Source organism: Apteryx mantelli, chromosome 25 (genome assembly GCF_036417845.1).
Source record: "Apteryx mantelli isolate bAptMan1 chromosome 25, bAptMan1.hap1, whole genome shotgun sequence".
NCBI classification, from domain to species: domain Eukaryota; kingdom Metazoa; phylum Chordata; class Aves; order Apterygiformes; family Apterygidae; genus Apteryx; species Apteryx mantelli.
Window position 1 is genome coordinate 10,603,128 of NC_090002.1, and position 25,359 is coordinate 10,628,486.

General features: G+C 48.0%; 1 protein-coding gene across 1 annotated transcript; it reads right to left on the bottom strand.

The window, feature by feature from the left end:
• Positions 1-5,638: 5,638 nt before the first annotated feature.
• INKA2 (inka box actin regulator 2) lies at positions 5,639-16,519 on the bottom strand. Its single transcript, XM_067310731.1, has 2 exons — positions 16,440-16,519; positions 5,639-7,079 (listed from the first exon to the last, which is right to left on the bottom strand). Exons 1-2 carry the CDS (start codon positions 16,473-16,475, stop codon positions 6,036-6,038), a joined length of 1,080 nt encoding a protein of 359 aa, XP_067166832.1. The 5' UTR covers positions 16,476-16,519; the 3' UTR covers positions 5,639-6,035.
• Between the last annotated feature and the right edge of the window lie 8,840 nt (positions 16,520-25,359).

Consider the following 25,359-nt stretch of genomic DNA (forward strand, 5'->3'; position numbering starts at 1 on the left):
TGCTTGCATAAGTGCCTGGCTGGCCGCCTTTGGGTGCCCGCTCCCGATAACGGGCCTGGAACAGGCTGAAAAGCGGAGAACGGGGAACGTGCGAGGAGGCTGCTTGGAAGAGCTGCAGCTACCGACCCTGGGACAGGACTGCGTGAAAGCAAGCTTGCAGGAGGAGCTGCTGGCTTCTGAGCTCTGCTCTGACCCTTCACGTATTAACGCATCCTCCGCGCGATCGGGGTCGAGTGTTTTGCAGCCCTCGGGTGGGGAACGCGCTGGCTCTGCAAGGACGCTATCGGTGGCTTTGGTGCAGTGGCTGCAGCTCCCCAGAGCAGGGCTGGATGGATGCGACGTGGCTGCTGGAGGGACCAGATCCCCGGGACACTCGGTGTTGGCTTCCTTGGCTGCCTGCACCGGCCAGCGCTGGAGGGCTGGTGGGATGGACTCTGCCCCAGCGTTGCTGGGTGTACGGACGCGCTGGGGGAGCTTGCTCCGTGCCGCGTTGCAACACTGCTGCGACCTCTGCCCACACTGCTGCTGCTGAAACTGCTTCCAGATGACAAGCCAGCAAGGGACCTCGTGTCACACTGACCCTCAGAGGAGACCCGGTGCTGCAACGCCTCCAGTCTGGACCAGAGGTGACAGATGTTCTGCAACACTCCTGCTCTCGAGATGTCCATCAGTCCTGTTAGTAACTTCTTCAGTCCCCAGAAGGTTGTTACGGACCACGGAGACCAGCAGATGCGATGCCGAGGGGCCTGGAACGACCCATCGTTGCCCTGGCTGGGCAGGGGCAGGTAGGTGTTAGCACACCCAGTTAGGAGTAAAGCGATGGCTTCGCTGCCATCATCCCAGTCCTGGGCCGTTCTCTGTGCCCATTCCTTCGCGGCTCTCGCCACTGGCGGTACGGCTACCGGAGGCAACACCGCTATGTTCCTGCAGTCCAGGAGCCAGCTTCTACCTCTGCAGAGGTTGTCACGGGCAGAGCAAAGGGACTAATTAAACCTGACAGAAAGTCACGTTCGTTATCTCTAGCTTCCAAATGTCACATCATCAGCAACAGCCGGGCGCTACGGAGGTAGCGCAGCCCCCCGGGAATGTCCAGCCTGGATCGCCAGCTTGTCCCCTTAACGAGGGAGCAGACCGCGCTCTCCTAATTGCCCGGGCGGTGGGATCTTCGCAGCCCCTCCGGCAGTGCTGCTGCGTCTCCCCAAAACTGCCCCGTCTCCCGCAGCTGGGCAGGAGCCACCCTGGCTCTTCGGGTAACCCCACGCCTGGGCTGTGGAGGCCGCTAAAATCTTCTTTTAGGGAGGTTCCTGGGACGGCGCCCGCTCCAGACCCCCGAGGGATCCTCCTGAGCGTGCATGTGTCCTGTTGACCATGTCGGGACCTACATGCACCTTTGAACTTCAGCAGGTTTGGAAGTGCTTTTCCGGGTTAACCTCTACGTGCCTGCCCAAGGTGAAGACCCCTTCAAGGAGAATCGGGCTGCTTTCTTTTGGTGATATTGATTTTTTTTTCCCCCTTTCACTTTCCTGTTCAGTGAAAGCTGAGAAACTTGACCCGGTTGTGAGGCTTTGCTCAACGGAGCTCTTGCAGGAAACGTGTGTACGGAGAGCTCACCGGAGACCGCGAGCGTTGCGGCCGGGCAGCGAGTCCCCGGCTGCGGGAGCCAAGCGAGGAGGCTGCGGAAACCGTCTCCACCGGGGAGCTGGTGACCCGGATAAATCCCTGTCCAGTGCAGCGGAGCCAACGTGAGCTGCGCTAACAGTGTTCCCAGCGCTGTTGCAGCCCAGCCTCTGCTGAGATGAACTGTTGCAGCAAATTGGGTTTTATTTATTCTTTAAAATCAGCCCGCGAGACTGCCGGCCAGCAAGAAGAGGGAATCTTTTCTTAATTAGAAAGGCCACAGGGAAACAAATGAGCTTGAACAAAAGGAAGGAGAAATGCACCCTCTTTGCAGCAATATTAAAAGAAGTGTGGTTCGGTTTTTAGAAGCACTGCTTAAAGCACTAGGACAGCTTCTGCTGGTGACTAATAACGTGGTGAAGGTGATGGGGAATGTGTTGGAGTGACTGAGATGATATTGGACTTTGAACAAAACTGCTCTTCTTTCAGCAGTGATGTGGCAATTGGTTTCTTCCTTGCCGGACTCAGTTTGAGGGGAAATGTATCAATTTGTTCAGTTTCCGGTCAAAAAGGTTGGGTTAGTGAAGTGCATCAACATCAGTGTTTAGCTGGGATAGATCAAAATATGGTTAGGAAGGGCGAGCGCTGGGCAGGGGGAAGGATTTCAGCAAGCGCCTGCTGCCGGGCGAGAGAGAGCGCGCGGCTCCCACCGGCAGCATCACGCGCTGCCGGCTGCGGAGGTGGTCGCCTGGGTTTCTCAGCTTCCCTGGAGGTGGATAAACACAACCTGCGTCTATCCGACAGGAAAACAAAATGGGCAGGAATCAGCCTGTATTTTCCTTTCCTGTTACCCAGCATTAGCCTGAGAAGCCCCATCCCATTGTCGGAAGAATAAGCTATGAAATGGTTTAGAAAATAAAGGCTTTTTAATTACAGGCACATTTGTGAGCCTTCTGGAGGCCATCTGGCTGGAGGAAAATGTGTTGCTAGCGTTGGCTCTGGCTGCGAAGGGGAAGCCCAGAGAGGCAGGGTGAAGAGCAGCTCCTGGGGAAGCACACTATTAATTTCAAGAGCCAAATCCTCTCTGCACATTAAGAGATACGGGCCAGATGCAGCGCCCGTCCGTTTCAGTGGCGCTGGATCTGCTCACCGGTGTTAGGGTGGAGAATGGCAGGGCCGGAGCTCTCGGCACGGCTGCAAATCTGGTCTGCAAGTGCTGTGGACGTGGAGGCTGCTGAGTTTTCCTGGGGACGCTTGTCCTCAGCCAGAGGTGGGGAGGAAGGGCTGCGACGTGGTCCTGGGCCATCGCGGCCCTTGCAGAGCGCCGGGTACGCTCCAGGGAGTGAATTTTATGCGATCTCGCTGATTGTGTCTTTGAGTCATTCATTTACTTCCACCCGGAAGCGCGTGGAAACGACCACGCTGATGTGATCTGGGTCATGAGCAAGGGGCTTCAACTGTTTGCATGCCCATTCCTGCGAGGGAGCGGATTTCTCCTCCCATCCACAACTTCCCCCAGAGCCTCCTGAGATTGTTTTATTCTTTGTTTTTACACAGATGACTGGCCACGAGTCTTCCTTCTGCTAAAATGCTGAATATAGAAGCATGTCTCTGCCTGTAGTGTGTCTCTCCCCCTGCGGCAGGCGCGGACTGGGAAGTGACAGGCCCCAAATCCGGGAAGCCCTGGAGCCCTTCCCAGGCGTGCGCTGCACAGTGATTGTTGCACGACGTATAGTTTTTTCCAGGAAGGACTGACAGACGAGGACCGCGAGTCCAAGTGGCCAGTCCCAGGCAGTAGCCGAAGGTTTTCAGGTGACGTATGCAAGGAAAGGGATGAATTACTGAAGAAAGGGGAGGCAGGCCTCTAAGCTTGACGGTGCCTCGGACCCCCTGTCTTGGAGCAGAGGCTTCCAGGTTCCTGCAGGAGGCATTTAGCCAGAGGCAGAACCGGCAGCTGGGAATAACCTTCTCCTGGCGGGTGCAAATAGCAGGTGCTCAGTGAATAGAAGCTTTCCTTGTCCCCCTTTATTAATCCCTGGAATATGAATGGATGTTGTTGGTGTCAAATTAACTGCAGTGCACTTGATCCTGTCCGGACTTAACACAGCCCAAGAATAGAAATTTCTATAAATCTGAATACTCCAGCTTCGTTCGTCATTGCTCTCTTCCACGGGGCGAGTTCATGGGGGAATGTGTTGTATAATTATGGTACTGTGTTTGGTATTAACGGCTCCTATCAAAGATGCAGAACGCAGCTAGGGCCTCATTAAAGACAGTCATTGTGCTAATTAGGTAGGTTTCATACTTAATAATGGAGAGCTCTCTCATGGCAGCTTCACGGAAAAGAGAGGAGAAAAAGACATTATCATTTCAGGAAAAGTCCCTGGAGAGGTGAAATGGTAATGCACAAATCCAGCCCGGATCTGGGCTGCTCCCAGGCAAGGCTGGGGCTGCTCCCAGGCAGGGCCCGTCCCTGCACGGAGGGGAAGGGAAAGGAGGGAAATTAGGCTGTCTGCGCAGGAAAAAGCTGGGGCGCTGCTTCGTGCTGCTGCTTTCCCCTGTTCATGAATCCTACAGAAAGGGCTGGTTGCGACAAACAGGATGAACTACTGATAGAAGATAAAAATCCTGTAGAAACAGCCTTCAGAAAAACGAAGAGGGGAGAAAACAACTGGACCTAAATCCTGTGTGGAGGAAAAACAAAAGCTTGCTTGCAACTCAGGTTCCTGAAAAAGTGCTGAGCACAGCTGCCAGATGCTGACCCACTCTCCGCTCCTTGTATGGGCACAAACCGGGCTTGCCTTGCGCCTATATTTAATTTCCAAGAAAAAAAAACCTCTCTCTCTGCCTCTGCTCCACTGGCCTCTCTGCCTTGGGAAGTTAAAACAGGAATGGAACTGCATGTAAAAAAAAAAAACAAAAAACAATTAGTACGTGCACACAAGCCCTTCCTAAACTTGGAGTGAGCTGAACGGGTTTTTGCAACGCAACACTCTGCTGCTCGCGTGAACCATCTGGTTGGAATCGGAGCTGATGAAAACGTGGGGGCAGCCCCCGACGGGAGACGTCTCCCCCTTCCTCGGCACGCGAGCGGCAGCCGGACCGCGCGCGGGCGAGGGAGCGTCTGGGCGCCAACGGCTGACGCGGGTGGAAGCCGCGCTGCCCTGGCCCAGCCCGGGGACGAGGCACGCGGCGACGTGACCTGTCCCCGGGCCGCGGCCGCCCCTGCTCCGCTTCCACACCTCCCTTCTCCGGGAGCAAGCGAGCGTGGCGCTCCGGGGCCCTTCCCTCCCGCGCGGTTTCCCACTCAAACCTTTCCCCGGCCCCGAACTTCTGCGGAGCCGCAGCAATGGGCTGCAGCCGACGAGCTGAACGCCGTTTGCTCCGTCTGCTTTTTGTGGCAGGCGCCAGCCCAGAAGCTTCTGCATTTGAGAAAATGCTGTCGGGACCGAAAGGAGCTTTTTCACAATCGCCGCCGTTAGAGAGACCACGCGACACCACCTCTGGGACTGACGTCACTTTATTCGTAACTCTTAGAGAGCTCAACACTGAAGAACTTTGTTCTTTCAAGACTAAATTTGTACACAACAGCGTACGGGAAACAACAACGATAAAGGTCTGTTGCAGCTTCGTATCTCAGTGCGACATCGGGGGATCAGGCCGTGGAAGGGGGAAGCCAAACCAGCAGGGAATTTCTGAGTATCGCAAAACTCAGTGAAAGGAGCGTTACGCTCCGGGTGGACCTGCTTGGGGAAGGAGAGGCGCTGTTAGCGCAACGGAGATGCAGTTTAGCAAAAAGAAGAACAGTTGAAATTCAACAAAGCTGGGATTCAACACCTGCAATTAGCAATCATTCAAGTACTGCAGTCTCATAAATTCATACATTTTTTTTCTTTCCATTTAAATAACAAGTGCTTCAAGGTCAACATTCAAATTGCCTGTTTTGTAACCCAATTTTAAGTGCACATCAGTAGGAGTAGATTTTAAAAAATTATATATATATTTGAACACACATACACGCACACACGCACACAGTGAATTTTATGTGCTGCAGCTATTTTAACTAGAGATGGCCTGAATGGGCCTGAAGTCCTTATCATAAGCCAAACTCCAGGAGCTCATAGCTGGTGGCACCAACGCGCTAAAAGCTGCCAAAGACGCTGGTGATTTTTGCAAGCATCGGTCCAGCCAGCCTCTACAGCCGGGGCTGCCAGCAGCTGCTCGGGCTGCCCCCGCGCTGCCCTTCTCTGGAAAACGCTGCTCGGAGGCAGCCGATGCCCACGGCGGGTTTCACAGAGAAGCTTCTCCCACCTCAATCCGGGTCAAGAGCTCGGGGGAGTCCTGAAGAGCAGTGTGCGGCCTCCAGCTCATCTCCAGCGTGAAACAAGTGCTTGGCAGAGCAGTGGGCACTGCCCAGCTCAGACCCATACAGCTGTGTTAATATCGAAGCCAGACTGGGGGTAGTCGATGGTATCGTGGACTTTCTTGGTTCCAATTTTGGGTTTGTCGCTATTGCTGTCCACCTTTGGGCACCTCTCCGCTTTACTGTGAGTGTTCTGCATGTTCCCATGAAGCGGAAAGTAAAAAGTCCCCTTGAGTTTGTTCATTTTTTTGGGTCTCTTTGAAATTTCAGGCTGTTTGTCTTCAGGCGGTAGCCAGCAAGGTTTCTCCTTGAGAAGCCTATCTCGGTCTGGTCGAACGCTCCTCAAAAACTTCTTGAAGATGTTGGCGGTGAGGGAGAATTTCCTGTAGAGCTCCTGGGACCTGCTAACAGACAGGGACGCTTCACTCTTTTCTCCCTTTTTATCCAGCTCTGGCAGATCCAGCCAGTTCCCAACCAAGTCTGCAAAGATGTTGTCTCCCAGGACCAGAGGTTGCCGGTTCCTGCTCTGGGACATCAGGGAGGAGGTCCAGTCATTGCCATCGTCACACCCCTGGCAATCCCCACATCCCGGTGTCCCCGCAGCCTGGTCCCGACGGACGCCGGTGGCAGCTCCGCAAGGCTGACTCCTGGCCGTGCCCCCGCCGCCCGGCTCCGGTGTCCCTGCGGGGAAGCGCTCGGCTCTGCTCGAAGCTGAGGAAGCGCCGTTAGCGCGACAGACGTCTTCACCGCAGATGCTTCGGGAGGAGGAGACGGTGTCTCTAAGGCGGCTGCCCTCGGGGAGAGCGGCAGGCCCCAGCGAGCCGGCAGACCGCAGCGCCGGCGCGGGGCTGCGTTCCTCCGCCGGGACCTTCCCCAGCGATCGCTCGTTCTGCCGGCCGGCGCCCGGCGCGGCGCGGGGAGCTTCCCTGCCGCTGCGGGAGCCCTGGTGCTGCTCGATGCCAGGAACTGCGTTTCGACTCCCTGATATCTCCAACTGTTCCAGCGCCGTCTGGACCTGGAGGAGTTTCAGCTCCTGCAGTGCCCCCATCATGCAGTTCATCTGCTCGTGCAGCCCGTCCCCGACCTCCTTCATGGACAACTGGGGAGGAAGGGAAGACGTCGAGTCAGTGCTGGAGGCACCAGGAAAGAACAAGCAAGCGCCGACAAAAGGGCGGCGGAGCCGGGCTCAGCTCCCTTTCTCCCTCTGTAAGCTTTACCACTGCGGAAAAAAAGCAGCTCTCTTTGGAAACACGGTCTTTTCCTGAATTGCCGCATTTTAGATACGTCGTACCTGTATTACAAACGCTTCATGGGATGGCAATCAGCTATTTCTTAGATTCTGTTAGCTTAAAAATATTCTGGACCCTTTAGGAATAAGAGGAGCTGACAGAAGTAGTGGATTTTCTGACCTGACAACAAAAATAAATTGTTTATTTGAGTTTCCATTAATTGCTTGGCAGAAACCCAAGGCATATAACTGTGAATGGTTTTGGCTGCCTCCAGTTTAGCGTATTCTGCTGCTTTTGTTTCTTTTGTGCTATGTAACTAACTGAAATCAGGAGTCAGAAAAATGAATAGACCGTGCCTGTCACTGGGAATCTCGCTCTCCAGTTTAGCACTAAAATGCTAAAATAAAAAAAAAATCAACACTAATAAAAATCACATTATGTTACTTAAGATTTTACTACCCTAATTACAGGCACCTCTCACTAGAGGACAATCAGATAAATTTGAATATACTTGAAATTTTTTAAAACAGCAATCAACTTCTAAAATGATTTCCGTTAGAAAGCAATCTCTGATTCCCAGCTAAGACCATTAGTAACAGTTCTGCTTTATCCCTGAAATTTGCTATAAGGCTTGAACTTTCTATGTTAGACTCCAAATATGCTAGTTATTTTCCAAAGCTTCTCAGTGCCCCTCTCTTCTCTTTCCCTCTGTTGCTCTCTCTTTCTTATGTAGGACCTGGATCATATTCCCAAAGCCGCATCATAAAACAAATGGGCTATACTTTCCAACAGCTGCCCCTTTTTTTAGCAGGCAGGGGGGGAATGGGAAGGAAAGGGGGAGGAACAGCAGGCGATGGCAGGGCTGGAGGTGAAGATATGTCACGTTGATGTAAGGTGGTTTGCAGAAGACATTGCTACTGCCTAGGAAAAGCTTCTGCCTGCCTTGTCACAAACAAACAGTTTAAAAGGTTCGTCACAATTTTTGTATAACAACAGATCTCTTCAGTTCACAGTGGAAAAGGACAGAAACATCTTATGTTCTGCTCTACATTATCAAGCTTTCTATTCTTCCCTCTCCTTCATTTTTGCTAAATTACTTCAATTATTTGCTATTTAGCCATTTCTTTACTGAGGTCTGACCAGTGAGAAAGAGCAGTCATCAAAAAAACCCTGGACCCTCTCTAACAAGCTTGCTCCAAAAGTGGAAGCCTGTTTCTGAACACAAATCTCCAGCTCCATTTCAAAACCCAGAACCTAAAACCAGCAGGCAGATTACAGATTTTCAAAGCTTCACTCCCAAGAAACTGATTTATTTCCCAGAACGAACGCACCAGCTATGACAATATGGAAAAGATCAGTGTTTAGCTCTCTGATTACATTATCAAGTCTCTCCAACTATCTAATTTTATTAACATCAGCAAATAAACCTCTACATCTGCACATATGCAAATAATGCCCCACTTGCACAGTAACAGCGCTCTCAGGTTACCGGTACAAAAGCTGAGGCCATATGTTCTGCAAGCCCCAGACAAAACTATCACCTTACCTCTCCAGATTTGCGGTAATGCTTCTCGTCCTAACCTTTCTCGCCTTATTAATGGAAGTCTGTTTTATCTGGGGCTTTGCAAAAAGCTGGATTTGGAGTCAGCCTGGCCCCTCATTGGGCGCTCCTCATCAAATCCCCTTGCAGGCAGCGCGGTGCCCTCAAGCCGCGCTGAGCGACAAGGGCCCGTTAGTGACGCCCAGGCTGATCGGGAAGCCGGCATATGCTGGCCGGCTCCGCTCTTCACCTCATTGATTCAATTAACTCGCCCGTGATGGTGGTATCATTACAATGCACGCCTCATCCAGCAAGGCGCTATTAAGCATTAATATTTCATAGGCAGCGTTTATCATCAGCGTGTTCCTTCCTCGCAGACGGGCAGAGTCTTCCCCCGCGACAGGAACCGACCTCGGCCCAAAAGCTCGGTTCCCGGTGGCTCCTTCCTGCGGGACGAGCCCCGGCTGCAGCCCCTGGCAAGCAGGGGAGACGCTTTCATTTGCGAAAGCACGTTCCCGTCAGCGACTGCGAGGTTTGGCCACTTCTCGCCAAGCTGCAGTGCTGACGGCGCAGATGTCCGGGCTGAGCTGGGCTGCTGCTGTTGCCTTTACAGCCCGGTGAGAGGAACAGGCACCTTCAGGGCGTGATCTGTCTAACCTGTCCTAGCAACCTGCTCTTGGGTGAGACGAATCCTGCCCTCCAGACTCGGCCTCAGTGACCCTCTGGCAATGCGACCTCCACCGTCAGCAAAAGGGTTTTGAAGGTCCTGAGGCTTTTCACCTTGCTAGTGCACGCAGGGCTGCGGGAATACAGCGATGAGCACGTTCCTGGCACCGCGGGGCCTCCTGTGTCCCCCATTCCTGGCTGCGGCACCGCACGGTCACTGCTTGTCCTCGTGCTACGCCTTGAAGGGACGTCAGGGATGTCACTGTTTTACAGGCAAAACCGACGCTGGAGACTAAGCAAAGCCAAGGGGGGGGGGGTGAGGGCAGGAAACGCAGCCCTGATGCCAGGAACAGGCATGATGTTAGCTGACCCCCTGCCTCCTGCCCAGCTCCTCTGCCTGCACTGCTAAAACCTCGGGTTATGACTGTAAAAAGATCCTGCTTTATCTTCTGCCGTTCATGATAGCTGTTTAGTCTTTTGCAGACCTAAACAGTGTGAATGAAACCCAGCCCAAGGTGAAGTCACTGACTGCTCGGTGACCAAACAGTCTGCAGGAGCTTGGATTTCATCCACTAGTAATTATTCTGGGGTAAATAAGAGTACTCACCCTGGAGAGCAAGCTCTGGAAAAAACAGTTTCTTCCCCATTCTCTCCTGTTTGCTGGGAAGATACCAGCTCTCCCAAGTCCAGACTGGCTTCTCTGAGACATTCCAGACTTTAACAACTGAGAAAAGGAACAAGCTCCCGCAGAAAGGAGACCACCACCCTGGCAAAGGGTCAAGATTAAATTATCCGGGCTGCTAGGGGGAAAAAAGTTACTGCAAATAATCCTGCAGACTGGGCAGGAAATCCAGCAGCAGCTTTGACTGCACGGTGATGGACGTGCAAGGCTAAATGACCAACCCTCGCAGCCTTGCTGGGTCTTTGGTCTCACACTTCATGTAGAAGGAATCAGAATTTGTGGTGAACTAAAGTGCAATTTCAAACAGAGCATGAATGTGACACAAAACCCCAGAGAGCCTTAATGTGACGTGGTGAGAGAGACACGGACTGCACTTGCTGGAGTTATGCAAGCGACATTATATAACCCAGCCACCACGGGGCAGCAGGAGATGTTCTGTCTTGTGCACGCTTGAGAGCTGTAAATCCCAAACCTGTTCTTGAAAGAACCCCGCATCCAGCCATGCTGCAGAGCAGAGTGCAGGGGAAATGTCACGCACTGCAAGACTTTGGGTTTATCAGAGATCGTATCATGTTCATTAGCATCCTCCCTTCATGTGCTTGGTGGTCTCCTGCTCCAAGTGTGCAAACAAGTCAGCAAGTCAGTCAATTCTAGGTGCCTAATTTGACATACTTCGGGCTTCAATACAAGTAGCTGCTTGGCACCTCTGCTTCCAAGAAAAGCCACTGAATAGCCTTGAGCTATCCAAAATTGCGCTATGACTTAATCTACTCTCACAGGCCAGCTTCTGTCTGCCAGAGCCACTGAGGTCACCAGAACTATCTGCCTGGGCAGCGTGAGCAGCATTTGACCTATAAGGACTGCGGTTTTCTTTCCCACGGCAGGGAGAAAGAGAGTCACAAATGCACTTTCAGTGCAAAAATAAAACATGCTGAGCTGGAAGAGCTTCGTACGAAGGCATTGGCATGCAAACACACCAAAGTGCTGCTCAGACATAAACCTTTGATGCCTCGGTGCACAGTCAGGAGAGGTGCACAATGTGGTATTTACTTCTCAAAGTCCACTAGCATTTTATCATATTCAGAACCAAATGCCTGAGACGTAGGGAGATTTCACTTGCCACTTCCTATTTAAGAAGAAAATAAATAAATTTTCAACACACTTCAGGAACTAATGTTTTCCTACTAGCATCTGCATTCACCAAGTCCTCAGAGTTCAGTTCCGACCAGTCCCCTCGAGCCGCAGTTGTTTTTATTCCCAGTCCATCTGCACATCTGGCCTGCCCGGGACTGCAGCAGCTTTTTGATGCTGACCGGAGAAAAGAAAAAACCCCAGCGAACACATCATAGCTTCCAGCTGAGCCCAGAGACCTGAAAAGATGAGCTCTGAGTGTGTTTGTGGTAATGAGGAGGAAGACAGATGTCCAGTTCCTAGGTAAAAGAAATGCAATGAGAGGAAGTTATTGCTAAGAGAGCAGGAAAGAGCAAATGGCAAATAGCAGTTCTTAATAATAGCGCTGATAGGCAACAGACCCAGCAACAAACAATTGGTATTTAAAGAGGATGACATAATAGAGACCAAAATTATTTTAGAACTGCTGAGCTGATCATATTGTTGCTGTGTTTTCCTTTGGGTCACTGATGAGATTAATCTTTAACAAGCCTGCGTTTGTAGCTGGGCATAACTCTTCAGCGAGAGCGTTTCACGGCTCAGAGAACTTCCTTCCAGCTTGCTGTTGCACCTTGCTTTGCTTTCGCTTGATGGATGCCAAAGGCCTGCAATGTTCTTTTTGTCCTTGCATTTTATCATAAGAATTTCAAGTCCCTTTTTTACTTCTTGTCTGTCTAGATTATTTTAGGAGCACATAAGGAGGGTAACTGTGAACTCACAATTTCTCTGAAAGAGGAAGGATACTGAAACTTTACCAAAGATTTCTTTTCCCAGTAGGTTAAACAGATCTGAAACAGATGTTAACCACAAAAGGCATGGTTCCTTCCCTCGGCTGGCGCTCTTCCTTGCGCGGTGGCTTACCTTTCTTTCTCTCGTGATCTCATTGCTCTGCGCTGCCCACTCACACGTGGCACATTTAAAGGCAAATGGGAAGATCAGTTTTCTACAACCAGTAAATAAGTAGATCAAAAGGAACTCCAACTTTCAGACTTCTCCTCACACCACAGAGGCGAGAAAGACCACAAGCCTCAATGTACAGATTGACCATTGAAGGTGATGGTTGAAAATCTGAGGTTTCAGCCCGGTGGTCTGCTTTCACCGGAATATCTGGTCTCTGAAGTTCTTGAATACATGCAGCTGCAATTCCAAAATAATCCGCGCTCTTCCTCAGGAGTCTTCTCTGGGAATAAGCGAGCAAACAAAACCCTGTAATTGCTCTTTCTCTCCCCGGGTCACGTGTGACAGGAAATCTGCTGTAAGTTGCTCCATAGCACCTTCCCTCCGGGCAGCACCAAGGAAAGAGACTGCGATAACCCCACCAGATTTCTAACGCTATCGCAAGTGGAAGTGGGTAAATCCGCGCTCCGAGGGACCAGTTTATCAGCGGAGGCACAAATGAAGCTGCAGGTTGCCACCTGTCGGAGCCGCGAGGGGCTGTGTTAGCCCTTGATGCCTTATCACTCATGCCTGGTCTACCACAAACCACAAGAGCTGCTCCGTCAGAAACAGCAGTAAGGACAGGACAGCAGAACTCTTTTCAAGCATGACACACAGTTACCAGAATAGGAGCCAGTGCGAGACGGAGGTTAAAAATAAAGGGGCTGTATTTTTTCACTCAGACCAAATGTTCTATTCCTGTAAAATGTTCATTGCGAGAAACATTAGATTGTCTACCAGGGCATGAATTATTTTAAGAAGGGAGTCAGACTCTCTATCAAACTCAACAATTTGATGCATAATGAATGTGTAGGGAGGATGTTCAAAAGTTGAAGTCAAAGTGGCGTTTCTGAATAAAAATCCTTGCTTTAATACTTTTCCTCCTAAAAGAACCAAAGAAAAGCCTAGATTTTCCCTAGATTCCTCAAGAAAGATCAAAATATGCAAAGTGAAGTTACAACTATGGCTAACTTGACTGTGATCCCTCACCCTTTATAGCCATACAAACCCCAAGCGCGAGATAAATCTACGCCAAAGACTTACCAGTCCCTAGATAAATAATAACTGATTTATTCTTCCTGTTGCAGAAGAGCCTTGAAAACCCAATCCCGTTGTACATATGCTGATGTTACTATGTATAAATGCAAACAATCCCCGTGTGAGAGTGTTTACAGAGGTAATGCCATCTACAGCACGAGCCACGGAAATGAAACTCCTCTGTTCTAATCCCTGAGCAAGACAATTCTTGTTAAATCTGATCTTTTAGCTGAGATAATATTCTGTAACTCAGAAAGTAGAGATCATATTTCTATGCCTCAGAACGATGTTTGCAGACTTAGAATCCAGCTGATAAAGTCAAGAGGACTTTTAGGATTGAATTTGATTGCATTAATGGAAGATTCATAAGCTCTGTGGCATACTTCAAGATTGCCATATGAAGGCCAGATGACAATGAATGGAGAAGCACAACATAGTCAGTGCCAGGCCTATAAACCAACAATGCGTATTCTCACATACCACATTCTGTCCATAAATCTCAGGATACTTCCCGGAGGAGGCAGATAAGGTCTTCTTTATTTTACACACAACGACACTAAGGTGCAGAAAGCTGACATGGCTTTCCAAAAACTGCGCCCCAGGCTGGTGTCAGCGCTGGGACAAGGACCCAGGCTTAGGAAATCCTACTTCAGTGCTGTGCTCAGTTCACATACTCAGTTATAATGAATGGCTGTGTCAGCTGAGACTCTCCTGGCTTCAAACATTTGCATGTGGAAGCTTCTGAATGAATTCCAATCAAAGGGACACCACACATGCCAGAAACTATCAGCTTACAATGGAAAACATGCAATCGGAATATGAGCTTTCTCATCGACTGAAATGGGTCAGATTTATCTTTGGGAGCCATTGTGGGAGGTTTGACACAGCTTTCCCAGAGGCTAACATGAAGACTGGTACAAGCATGCCCAGACTCACGCTCGTCTGCGACTTGATCTCGATCCATAGGCTGTGCGCTGAAATGTCTGGGCACACAGAGACCCAAACCAAGTGCACAATTATTTAAATGTGTTGTTAATGTGCAAAACAGGAACAATAAAAATCGGAACTGGAATCCTTGAACCCCACACTGGTGGGGGATAGATTGTGCTTAGAGATAACCTCCCCTTGCGAACCGGGAGCTGTGCCAACACCCACTCTTTTTAAAAAAAAAGCCTCCCTCAAACCCAGTCAAAAGCTGTAGTAGTTTAAAGTGAGGCAAACTGAACTTCAGCTGATCAAATGGTCTCTAACTTTCCCATGTTACGCTGAGCAGCCCCGAAAGCCTGGTTCTGTAAACGGGGCGTTTCTGGAGAGCGTCCCCGTGCAGCTTCCCTCCTCCGCAGCACAGCAGTCCCTCCAGGTGACTGTGGCGCTTGTTGTGCGTAAGGCAAATCCCATGTCACTAAAGTCCGAATGGTGCCTAGACCTGGACTCGGGTTTAACTGCACACAGGGTGGCTCATTGCCTTTATCTGGGAGCACAAACAGACCAAGTCCTTCCCACCATTCCTCCCACAGGATTCTTGGTTCTGGTGCATTTAAATCTGGAGGCATGACCTGCCCAGTAATGAAGAAAGCGGTAAAGAAGGCAGGGTTAAGAGGTTCAGTTCCCACTCGCCATTAAATGCAGATGGTCCCAGCTGTCAGTTATATTGCTTGCTGGTCTTTAAGGAAACATTAATCTATTTTAATTCCAGGCTATCTTGACAGTATTGATTTTTTAAACATGTTATTGCTGAGGATATCATCTATGGTTACTTTAATTAATACAGTCCTCCTACCTTTAGGAAATGTAATCTGCAGCTCACTTAAGCTGCTGATGAAAGTAATTGTTTCAGAACATGTGCTGTATGCTCCTAACTCGTTGAGATTTTAGTGTTCTTCCAGATTATAAAGTACATGTCCTGATTTACAGTTTGCACTTCATTCATTATGCCCAATGCAAAGTATACCAGTGACTCTCACTTTATTTTAGTTTGTCTTCTTGTTCCTCTGTTAATTGATAATGCTAACAAGTTAAATGTCACTGTTTTCTGCCAGGTTTATTCAGCATAAGTAAAACCATGCCGCCCAAGCCAGCCTCTCACAGGATGCTATTCACTGGAGAAGTGGCGCTATCTCCCCTAGAACAATAAGTCCCTGATCCCGATACCCAGCACAGCTGTAACTTTGCATGTCTCTGTGTTGACTCAAATGGTTTTGCTTACATGAGAAACGTGCATTTCCTGAAATGTGTGCAGAATAGGAATATTGTATATTAGCCCATGTTATAAAACTCCGGTTAGCACAAATATCAGTTGAAATCAACCTCCTATTAAGTCCTAAACCAGGAAGCTTTTTGTGCCTTCAGAAACTTCACCCACCCTTTTTTGCGTTGCCTTGTCTTCCCCTTTTGTTCTCACTGTCTCACTAGTTATTGTGCGACACGCGTTTCTCCCCACCAAAGCCTACTCGGCACTGGAACACAATTTTTTAAGGTATCGGGTCTTCCTGCCAATCCATCACTAGCGAACCCCGGCGTATCAACAATATCTTCTGGCTTGCAGGACAAGCCCAAGCAAGTTCTGTGAGCGAGGTCTGAATCTGAATAGGGGAGGGAGGAGGGAGAAAACAGACCGTGTTGATTTATGACAAAGGGTTCCCTAATAAAGAAGAAATATTTTTCACCGGGCATTAGAGGTGACAATCGCACGTTCCCCTGGAATCACTTTCATTCCTGTAAACTTATTCTTACCAGGGCTATCCGTGCATGTTTCTTTGATTTCCGATCCTGGCTCGCCTCCCTTTTTAAAGCGGCAGCGCGGGACTGCAACTCCGCTTGCCGCGAGTTGCGTTAATCTGCGCGGCTGGGCGGACTGGCAGCAGCCGCCGCACCGGAGGCAGGAGGCTGGAGTCCGCCGCGCGGGCGCGGAGGTGCCAACGCGGAATATGATTCCCATATTCCCAACTTCCGCGGCCGGCGCGGGCTCCGTTTGGCCCGAGGCGCCCGGGCTCGGGCTCGGGGGCACCGTGCGGGCGCTTCTCCCCGCCGGAGCGTCCCGCGGAGGCGCCGAGCCCCCGCAGCAGCCATTTCGCGGCCGCGGCGCCCGCGGAGCGCGGCGAGGCTCCGGCACAAAGGGCGGCGCGCAGCAGCGCGGAGCAGCGCGCAGCAGCGCGCAGCCCCCCCGTCCGGCCCGGCCGCCCCGTCGGCGGCGCTTACCAGCTCCTGCCGCAGCCGGCGCAGGTGTTGGTCCATGGCCGGCTCAGCGCCGCCGCTCCATGCGGGCGCTGCCGGGCGGCGCGGAGGGAGCGAGCGAGCGAGGAGGGAGGGAGGGAGGGAGGGAGGGAGCGGGGGAAGGAGGGAGCGAGGCAGGGAGGGAGGGAGGGGAGCGGGGCGCGGCGGCCGCTCCCTCCCCGGGGCCGGGCGGCTCCGCGCGGGGGGCGGCGGCGAGGCGGCCCCGGCGGCTGCTGCGGTCTCCCCCGCCCCGAGGGGCCGCGCTCCGGGGCCGCCCAGCTGCGGGGCCGTGCGGGGCCGCGGGATGCGGGATGCGGGGCCAGGTGGGATACGGGGATGCGGGGACGCGGGGACGTGGGAACGCGCTCTCCGGCCCCCGCGCCTGGGAACCACGGGGAAGAGCATCACCCGCCAGGAGACTTCCTATAGCACAGCCGCACCGGACCCGGCGCTGGGAGCGCTTGTTCGTGCCCTTACTCTTTGTCCTAGGAGAGAACTTCGCTGCATTAAACCAGGAGAGAAGTTTGCTGTTTTAGTTTAAACCAGGAGAGAAGTTTGCTGTTTTAGTTTAAACCGGGGGAGGAGTTTGGGATTTTAAGTTTGTCATGATCTAGATTCTGCAGTTTGCTCCGTGGAGGCAGAACCCCCCCAATAAAAGCGTGGATTAACCCACATGTTCTAGGCCTTAATCACAACAAATTGCAAAGCCCTCCAATCGTGGATCTTTTTTTTATTATTATTATTTTGTTTTAACTCGAGTCTGGACAGCTGAGTAAAGGAGTATCACTACTAGATCAAACTGCAGTTTATTCACATTTAGGAACGCTGCAGTTTTCCACTGTAAGGTGTCAGTACCGCAGAGGCTTAACATCACACACGAGCATGAGGGTTTGGCTTTCTTTTAAGGAACAGTCCTATAATCAAAACGTCCGTTGTCAGGAATAGCACACGCTCAGAGAGCCTCGAGAAACAGGTGCTGAAACTTCTCAGCATGGATTTATTTTCAGAACAGCAGTTTTCTCCTCACTCTGTTTTACGAGCAGTGTTTCTGCCCCCAGTAGTCCTCAAATCGTAGAAGTTAAAACAGAAACTTGAAACTTTCTGGATATGAGTGGACATTATCGGTGCTACAAATGCTCTTGTTTAAGGGTAATATTTTTTAACTCAGATTAACAACCTCTGATATTGCTTGTTACCACAAGAAATCAGATAGACACATGAACTGGGAAAAAATAAAAACCCTTCTGAATCATCAGGCTTTATAACAGCACTGAATTTGAAAGGATTTGAATTTTTCAGCATGTTTCTCATCTATCTATCTATCTATCTATCTATCTATCTCACTCCCATCTTACATGCAAAACACAGACTTTAGATGAAAAATGCTGAGTCCCCTGTTTTGGGTTATCAAGACCACTGTTTGATACTTGGTTAAATTGGTCTCCAGTGGGAAAGAATTTGATAGAATGAGAATCTGCGTTTTCAGATTTGCAAAGAAAAAATTAATTACTTGCTTTTGGCTGTAAATTTGAATATTGACAAAGTCTGACTAAAATCTTTTTGTTTTCAGGCCTTTATTTTTTGAAGAAAGACTTTTTTTACTGTTGGCAATGGGTGTTTGTTCATTTGTGGAAACTGATCTTGGGATTTGTCAAAACTGACTTTCCTGTCAAAATCCAATTTAAATCAGAAATTTGTGATCTGGCCCTTTGTGTATATTTGGGAAATGCTCTAGAGTTAACATTCATTGATCCTTCCAGCATCTCTTTATTATTGGTCAAAATTTCCTGTCTCTTTACTTGTTTCAGGGTTTCCAGTTCCTCTCTGTTAAGGAGGCATGAAAGTTACATCTCTTTCCAAGGATTTGTAGAGCTCTGGGCAGTAAACACAGTAACGTATTGAAGAAATGACCTTATCAAAAAGTGAATCATTTCCAGCAGGGTATGCTATGATGTGAGTGGGATACCTGCCAATCCTGAGACGTTTTTAAAGTCTAAGCCAAGACCTGGCCAAGTTATAAACTTTTTCTTGAAATCCGTCTGGGTTTTTTGGCCAGCTGGATGTTCCCCATGGACCTGTTCAGGTCAGGGTATGTATTTCCCCAGCCTACCCAGGCGTATCGAGTATCATATGGCAGGTTTGAACAGCCAGTCAGTGGTAAAAAAATCAGAAAGATGGCATCATGTGGAGAAGACAAGCTGAAAGCCTGCCTCTGACAATTATTAATGGGACACTGACTGACCTCACTTTTCTTTTCCTGTGCCTCATGCAAGGATTTGTTTTCAAGAAAAGCCACAGTTTCAGACTCTAGGTTTCTGTATTGTTTGGGTGAATCAAGACCTTTATTTCTTTTCTTTCACTGGTACTATTTTTTTATAATTTGTTGTGTATTATCTCAGTTCGGTAAAGCAATATTTAGATACTAACCCTTCTTCCTTGTGGCATGGCACCATAGCTAAAACATGCTGGCCTTTTCTCTTCACATTTGTAATACATGGGCCTAGGTTCAGCTGCCTTGAGCACAACAGTGACTGTAAGCTTAGCTTATCCAAGCCAGTTTTGAAAACAATAGCATTTTCAGGTGCTCTTTGACATTTGGTGTGGAATAGACTGAGAACGCGCATCAAGAGGGACTTCTGCCCTCCCGGCATTGCCACGTCTAGACAAAGTAGTGAGTACTGTGGTTTTGGCATCTTGAAAAACTGCATGAAATCAGACCACGGATTAGCCTATCCGCAGGATGCTCTCCCCAGGGTTTTCTTTAAAATTCCTGTTTTTTTAAATCATGTTCTTCCTGAATTTGTTTTAACTGATGCTTGTCACAGTGCTTTGACTATTCTAATACAAAAAGATACATGTGGTTATTTGAAGCATTGAGTCTTGGTTAAACAATATTATATTGTCCAGCACATATAGCATTCAGGAGGCCAGCTTCCCATTTACATGGCAATGGGCAATTGCGGTGTCCCAGAGAGCTCCTGTAACATTTGCGAGACAGTGACCCGTGTGATCTGCCGGCGCATGAACAGGGAGAAGCTCTTAGCCTCTGTTTGGCTTCTGTTTATGGTTGTTGGTTTCATCAGTTTTTCAGCCTCAGGTTTTGCTCCTGTCCAATGAGGCTGACGAAGGAGTTTTTAAATGTGGAATAAAGGAAAGACCTGAACATTCATGTGCTCAAAACTGCTGGGAACTTGCATGAGAAGAGAAAATTTTGATTTTTTTTTTCCCAGTAGACTTTCCCCATTAAGCAACATTTTTCTCTTCTGCTTAGACGACTGGTTCAAAGCAGCAGTGACACTTCATGCCAGGCCCTCCACTCCCTTCCATTTTATACTTCCTCTGCAGTGGTGTAAATGATGAGCAGACGGCGCAGTGCAACGGAAAATCAGGTCTCTGAGAAAAAAAGAGTTGAGAATAAAACTCCTTTAAGCAGAAACCTACGTGGCTTATTTCAACATAAAATGAAAAACTGAGACCTTTGGGCAAAAAATAGAATATGCTTTCAGAGCAGTGTATTCAGCTTACCTAAAATGCCTCATTCCTTCCTATTTCAGAAAACATCCCTTTACAGCTGACAGTTTCTTTATCTCATTTGTTGTCTTTCAGTTCATTGATCTTGTTTCTCAGTGCTTTCACTTGGCTGTTCTTTGTTGAACTAACATCCATAGTTATTTCTGAATTTTCTTTCATTTTTTACTTTCTTGCACACCGAAGGCAAACCTTTCAGAATTTCTTCCCACTGACGCTGCAGCATGACCTCAATTGCATCCATCTTTGTTTAAATCCACTGAGGCACAAACAACCAGCCAACAGATAGGTAAGAATATAATGCCAAAAATTTAATTCTGTTCTTTTTATTGTGCATGAGGAGATAAATTACCCCTCAAAATTTGTTTATTCCAGTGGGCTACTTGTTGCATGCACTGTTTGCATTTGTGTTCTTTAAAGATCCTATTATGCCCCTACCTCACTCACCCTTCCTCAGAGTAAAACTTAACTTTGCTCCAGCCTAATTCCAACCCATGACATTCCTCTGGCTCTTGCACTGGGTAAGAATATTCCCTGTACGAGGAGAGGAAAATGCCTTATGTCATTCACTGTGCGATGTGGTGCTAAAGAACCTCTCAGCTGGCTGCATTTTGGTGACCTAGATCCTATTCATACTAACTGAAAATAGCTCAGCAAACCTTGGTATAAAAGCTTATCTAAAATTAAAAAGGGCTGTTATTTATTTATTTGGAGCAAAATCCCCACTTGCTTTTTCCCCCTTCAACAACTACATTACACATTGCTCTTTTAAGTGTTTATATCATTTCCATATAGTACGGTAGCATCATTCTGCACCCAAACATTGCCAACATTTCTCCTGAAAGAGGAATGGAAAACCTACTTATGGTGTACTCTGTCTATATGTACCTGCCTGTGCCCAGGATGGGAGAAATTCTTCATGATTTTTGAACCTTTCAGGCCCCCTTATCTAGGGAGCAAAGCTGCTGATAGAATTGGGACAGAAAGCAGTTGTCTTCCCTGCAGGAGGAAGAGCAAGTTCCTGAGAATTAGCATTTGTCTCCATTTCAAGTGCAGCAAAAGACTGTCATGGTGCGCATGCTGTGACTCGCAAGCCAGGCAATAATCCTGCAAGCTGCTGCACACAGGCAGGGCCCTGTTGCACGGAGCTTTGTGCGATGTACCAGTGCAGAGCAGCGTACCGAGCCGGGGCCTCAGAGGCCAGATAGTGAGCCCGTAGCACATTTGCAGGGTTGTACAGAGAAACTGAAGTGTCTCACTTTGTACCACTCTGTAGTTTTGACCGTGGGTTATTTGTTCTATAAAACTGTTTGATTCAATCAAAATGCATCTGATAACTAGCATTTTACTGTGAGGCACCTTGTGTATTTTCTGAATCTGAAACCCAGAGGCAAAGGCACTCTTGACTCATGGCAGAACATATATATTCAGAGATTTTAAAACAAAGTTAGTAGCAGTAGAGTCATAATCTTCTACAGGTAGCAGGTTTAAGGGAGAAGCAAAACCCTTCATTAGATGAACTGATATAGCTCAAGAGGGAAAGCTTTTAGGATCTGAGCATCTGGTCTATCAGACACAGACAGTCTAGTCTCATCCTGAGTCATGCCTCAGTACCATCATCACGTACCAGGGCTTCTGGCATGATACAGAGGCAGAGCTAAGCTCATTTTTGTACCTGACCAGGTGGCCATGCCCTGCAGACGCTTCTGGAGCTTATGTGAAACATCAGGTACTGTGGAACTCAGTAAACCACATGAAATGGCTGGGAGGGCTTATTAGTGTGCATTAGCAACTGTCCACAGATTCAGTTTAGAAATCATGCAAAAGCAAAGGAAGAGACAGAGCCTATCTGACAACTTTGAGCCGCAGGCTGTATGCACGTTGCAGGGAATGAGGGGGACTGCAGGAGCATGACCTCAATTTGACACAGCACAACCAGTGAGGGCCGAAAACAAAGGGAGAGGAACAATAAATCTGCCAGTCATGGTGTCATAGTGCTACTCAGCATAGACACTGAGATGGTTTGGAATCTCTCCCTCCTGCATCTGACAGAGATTGAGAAAATTAAATAAATAAACAGCAGCATCTTCTGGAATTAAGGTAATTAAGGCATCTCAATGTCCTATTAACAGTGCATCACAGAGAACGGTGACTTCTGTGTCCAGTCACCTGAGTAGCATTACAACATGCCTGCTATCTCAGGGGAGAAAAAGGGCGAGGTGAGGAAAACAGAAAGGGGAAGCAGTTCGTGGTGTATAGTTGTTTTATCACTTCTGCCCTGTCCGTCCCCCATGGGTGCAGATACTTCCGACTGCTCTTCATCATCTGTTTAAATCACATCCATTTAAAAGGGTTATGAGAGGCTGTCTTTAATCAAACCCTTTGTTATGTCCAGGTCTCCTTGTCTGTCTCTATTCCCAGATTTATCCAGAGATCATTATCTCATGTTAGAGATTTGTTTCCCCTTTAGGACCAACTGGGAATATCCACCTAAAAATTGAAAAATAATTGGAACTAACAGAATGCTTGTGAATAGCTATCCTGTTACCTCTGCTTTGTGGCATAGTTCTCTCCCCTGCCATCTGTTCTCTCCTGAGTTTGTAGAGGTAAACTTCCCAAAGCAGAAACTATATTCTTTTTTGTACTGTGCGTGACATGATGGGGCCCTGCTCTTGGTTGGTACTCAGATATGCATGTAAAAAGATCATAATTAATACTAAAAAAATAAAGAATAGAATTTTCCAGACTTTTTTTTTGCTGTCAGTAATATGATAGAATTGCAAAGGAGTCACAGAGATTGTGCTACACCAAGAGCCTTTAAAATTCATTTAGGCTGCCTGGCAATGTAAGGATAATGAACCAGTGTATGTACTCATACAGTGGAAGACACTGTTGAGATTTTTCAAATCCCATTAGGATGAATGGGAGTTGCATGTCCAGATCCTCTAAACTGCTATGACAATAAAAGCTGATATGTATAATAAAACCACCCATAATTTAAAATAAGTGGTATACAGAAGGTAGTAAGTAATGTGTATACAACAGATTAATAGATTTGGCCTTTGCTGAAGTGAATGCTGTACTATTAATTTTTCCTAGCACCTTGGCTTTTAGATCTTGTTTCTGTATACAATACAACAGCATCCCAGACTTGGAGTGTTTAAACAAGAAACTCATTTCTGTTGTCAGGGTGGTAGAATGAGGGTTGAAACTAGAGGGATCAGAACAAAATGTTTGTGCCATTTTCGTACAGTAGAATAGCTTAGAGAGTACTGGTGACTGCTTTCTCTCCGAACTTGTACAGCTATGGATACTGTGGGCACCTACTGTCAAGAAGCTTGTTGAAGCTGTTTTAGCAATGCAATCAATTTTGTACTTCTCATCCTCTTATGAGCCTTCTGCATCATTCCTTTGCTGACCCATCTGCCTTCATTTCCTCTTATGACTCCCTCTCTTTCTCTCTATGCTCATTCCTCTCTTCTGACTATTCCCTTGTGTTCTCCTCCTCCCATTTCTGGCCTGGTGCCTTCTTTCATTCTGCCCTGTGCTCAGTCCATCCTCCTACATGCCTGGAGCCACGTTTTCTCTCTTTGGTTCAGATTCGCTGGCTAATTAAAGTTCCTGCACTGGTCTTGCAGCAAGGTCTCCAGATCTCACTGTACTGCTTCCGCTCATGTACTATAGAGGTTTTGTCCTCTGTAATATTTATAAGTTTAAGCTATTGTGCTGTTCGTAAGACAAATGATCTCAGGAGTGAATGAAAGGTTGCTTAGCTGAATAGGTTTATCTGTCTACATCTAAAGGATCACTTTTTTATAGACATAATCATTAATTGCCTCTATGTGGCTAAATGCACCTATGAGATACACAGTGGGGAGTGTTAGCCCTAATTATTGCAGTCAACAGGAAATGCTAATGTCGGTGGACCTCCCCCCCCAGGAAATTAGCTGCAAAGATTTGTTGTAATTATTAGCCCCCAAGGCAGACAGTCTGCCTCTGGACTAAATGCATCAAACCTGCCGTAGACTGACAGGGAGGCATAATCTGTCCCCTAGCCTAATCTTTTACAGATAACTGGTTTGCAAGCACCTTGTGATCTCGTGGATGGAGTATCTGTTTCCATCTGGTTTAAGATAGCTTATTCCTAATTATGACAGAACTACAAGGTTTAAGAAAAACGGCACGAGCTATGCCGTGTAGGTGACCAGCTGCCTGTGGAATGGCATGTTTGTCACAGTCGCAGAGATGGGTGGATTACCATTCCTAACAGTTCCCTGCGTGACGTGGATATGTGAAGATGCACCAGCCAGTAAGATTTTACTGAACAAAGTCTGTTTCAGATATTGTACAGTTAGGATAACTCTGAAGTGCAGCAGAGTTAGAAGGGTTTACAAGTTATCTCATAGCTTCACCTATAAGCAAGAGATATTTTTTTCTAAAGAGCACTTATAGACAGAATCAGATACTAAGCCACTTTGGGGGGAAAAAAAGAGGAAGAAATGCTGCTGGAGGAAAAGATGACAGTGTGGTGCATCATATAGGGAAGCTGAGGAGGGAAAGAGGCAGAGAAAGGAGCGATGACATAAGGAAAAAAAGGAGTGGATTCTGAAGTCTTAGAAAAAAAGGAAGGAGATATCTCTACGGAGAGCAAGCAGTGGTACTAGATAAGAACAAGTTAGTGGAGAATAGCCTTAGGAAAAGCAGAATTAAAACATGCTGTACAGATAAAGCCATGGTGAGAATTAATATTCACCCTTGGAATGTGAAATTCGATCAAAATCAGTGGGATTGTTTTCTGTTGATTTTGGTAAACAGAAATTCATCTGTAGTTTACTGAAAACTCAAAGTAAGTCATTTAAAACTGAATAGAGATAGTTGGATGTCCAATTTGACTTATCTGCCAACTGAGAGGAACATCTGCAGTAGCTGATAATATGGAGCATTTCAAATTTTCATACATGACTGTTTTAAGATTTAAATTCCACCCACTGAAGAAGGCAATATACTTCTCCACCAAATAAATCACACAGTCAAATTATTGGTAAAGTATGTATCAGCCTGAAATAAACTGTATGCCAGGCAGAGCACGTTATTTATTACCTTGCTTTGGATAGTAATGAAGAGACTGTGATCTCACACAGAGCAAAACAAACCCAGCTTTTGCCCTGAAGGATCATGCCACATTGCTAAATTGTGTAATTAATCATTGTTGTCACGTGGCCACATATTTTTTTTCCTCCAGTTTGCAGCATTTTAATTCTGGAAGAACGGTGTTTATGCCAAAACCTCCCTGGCTGCAGCACGTGCCCGGCAGAGCGGGCTGCACGGGTGCTCCGAGGTGGTGGGCCCAACGCAGGAAGCCCCCGCTCCGCCGGGC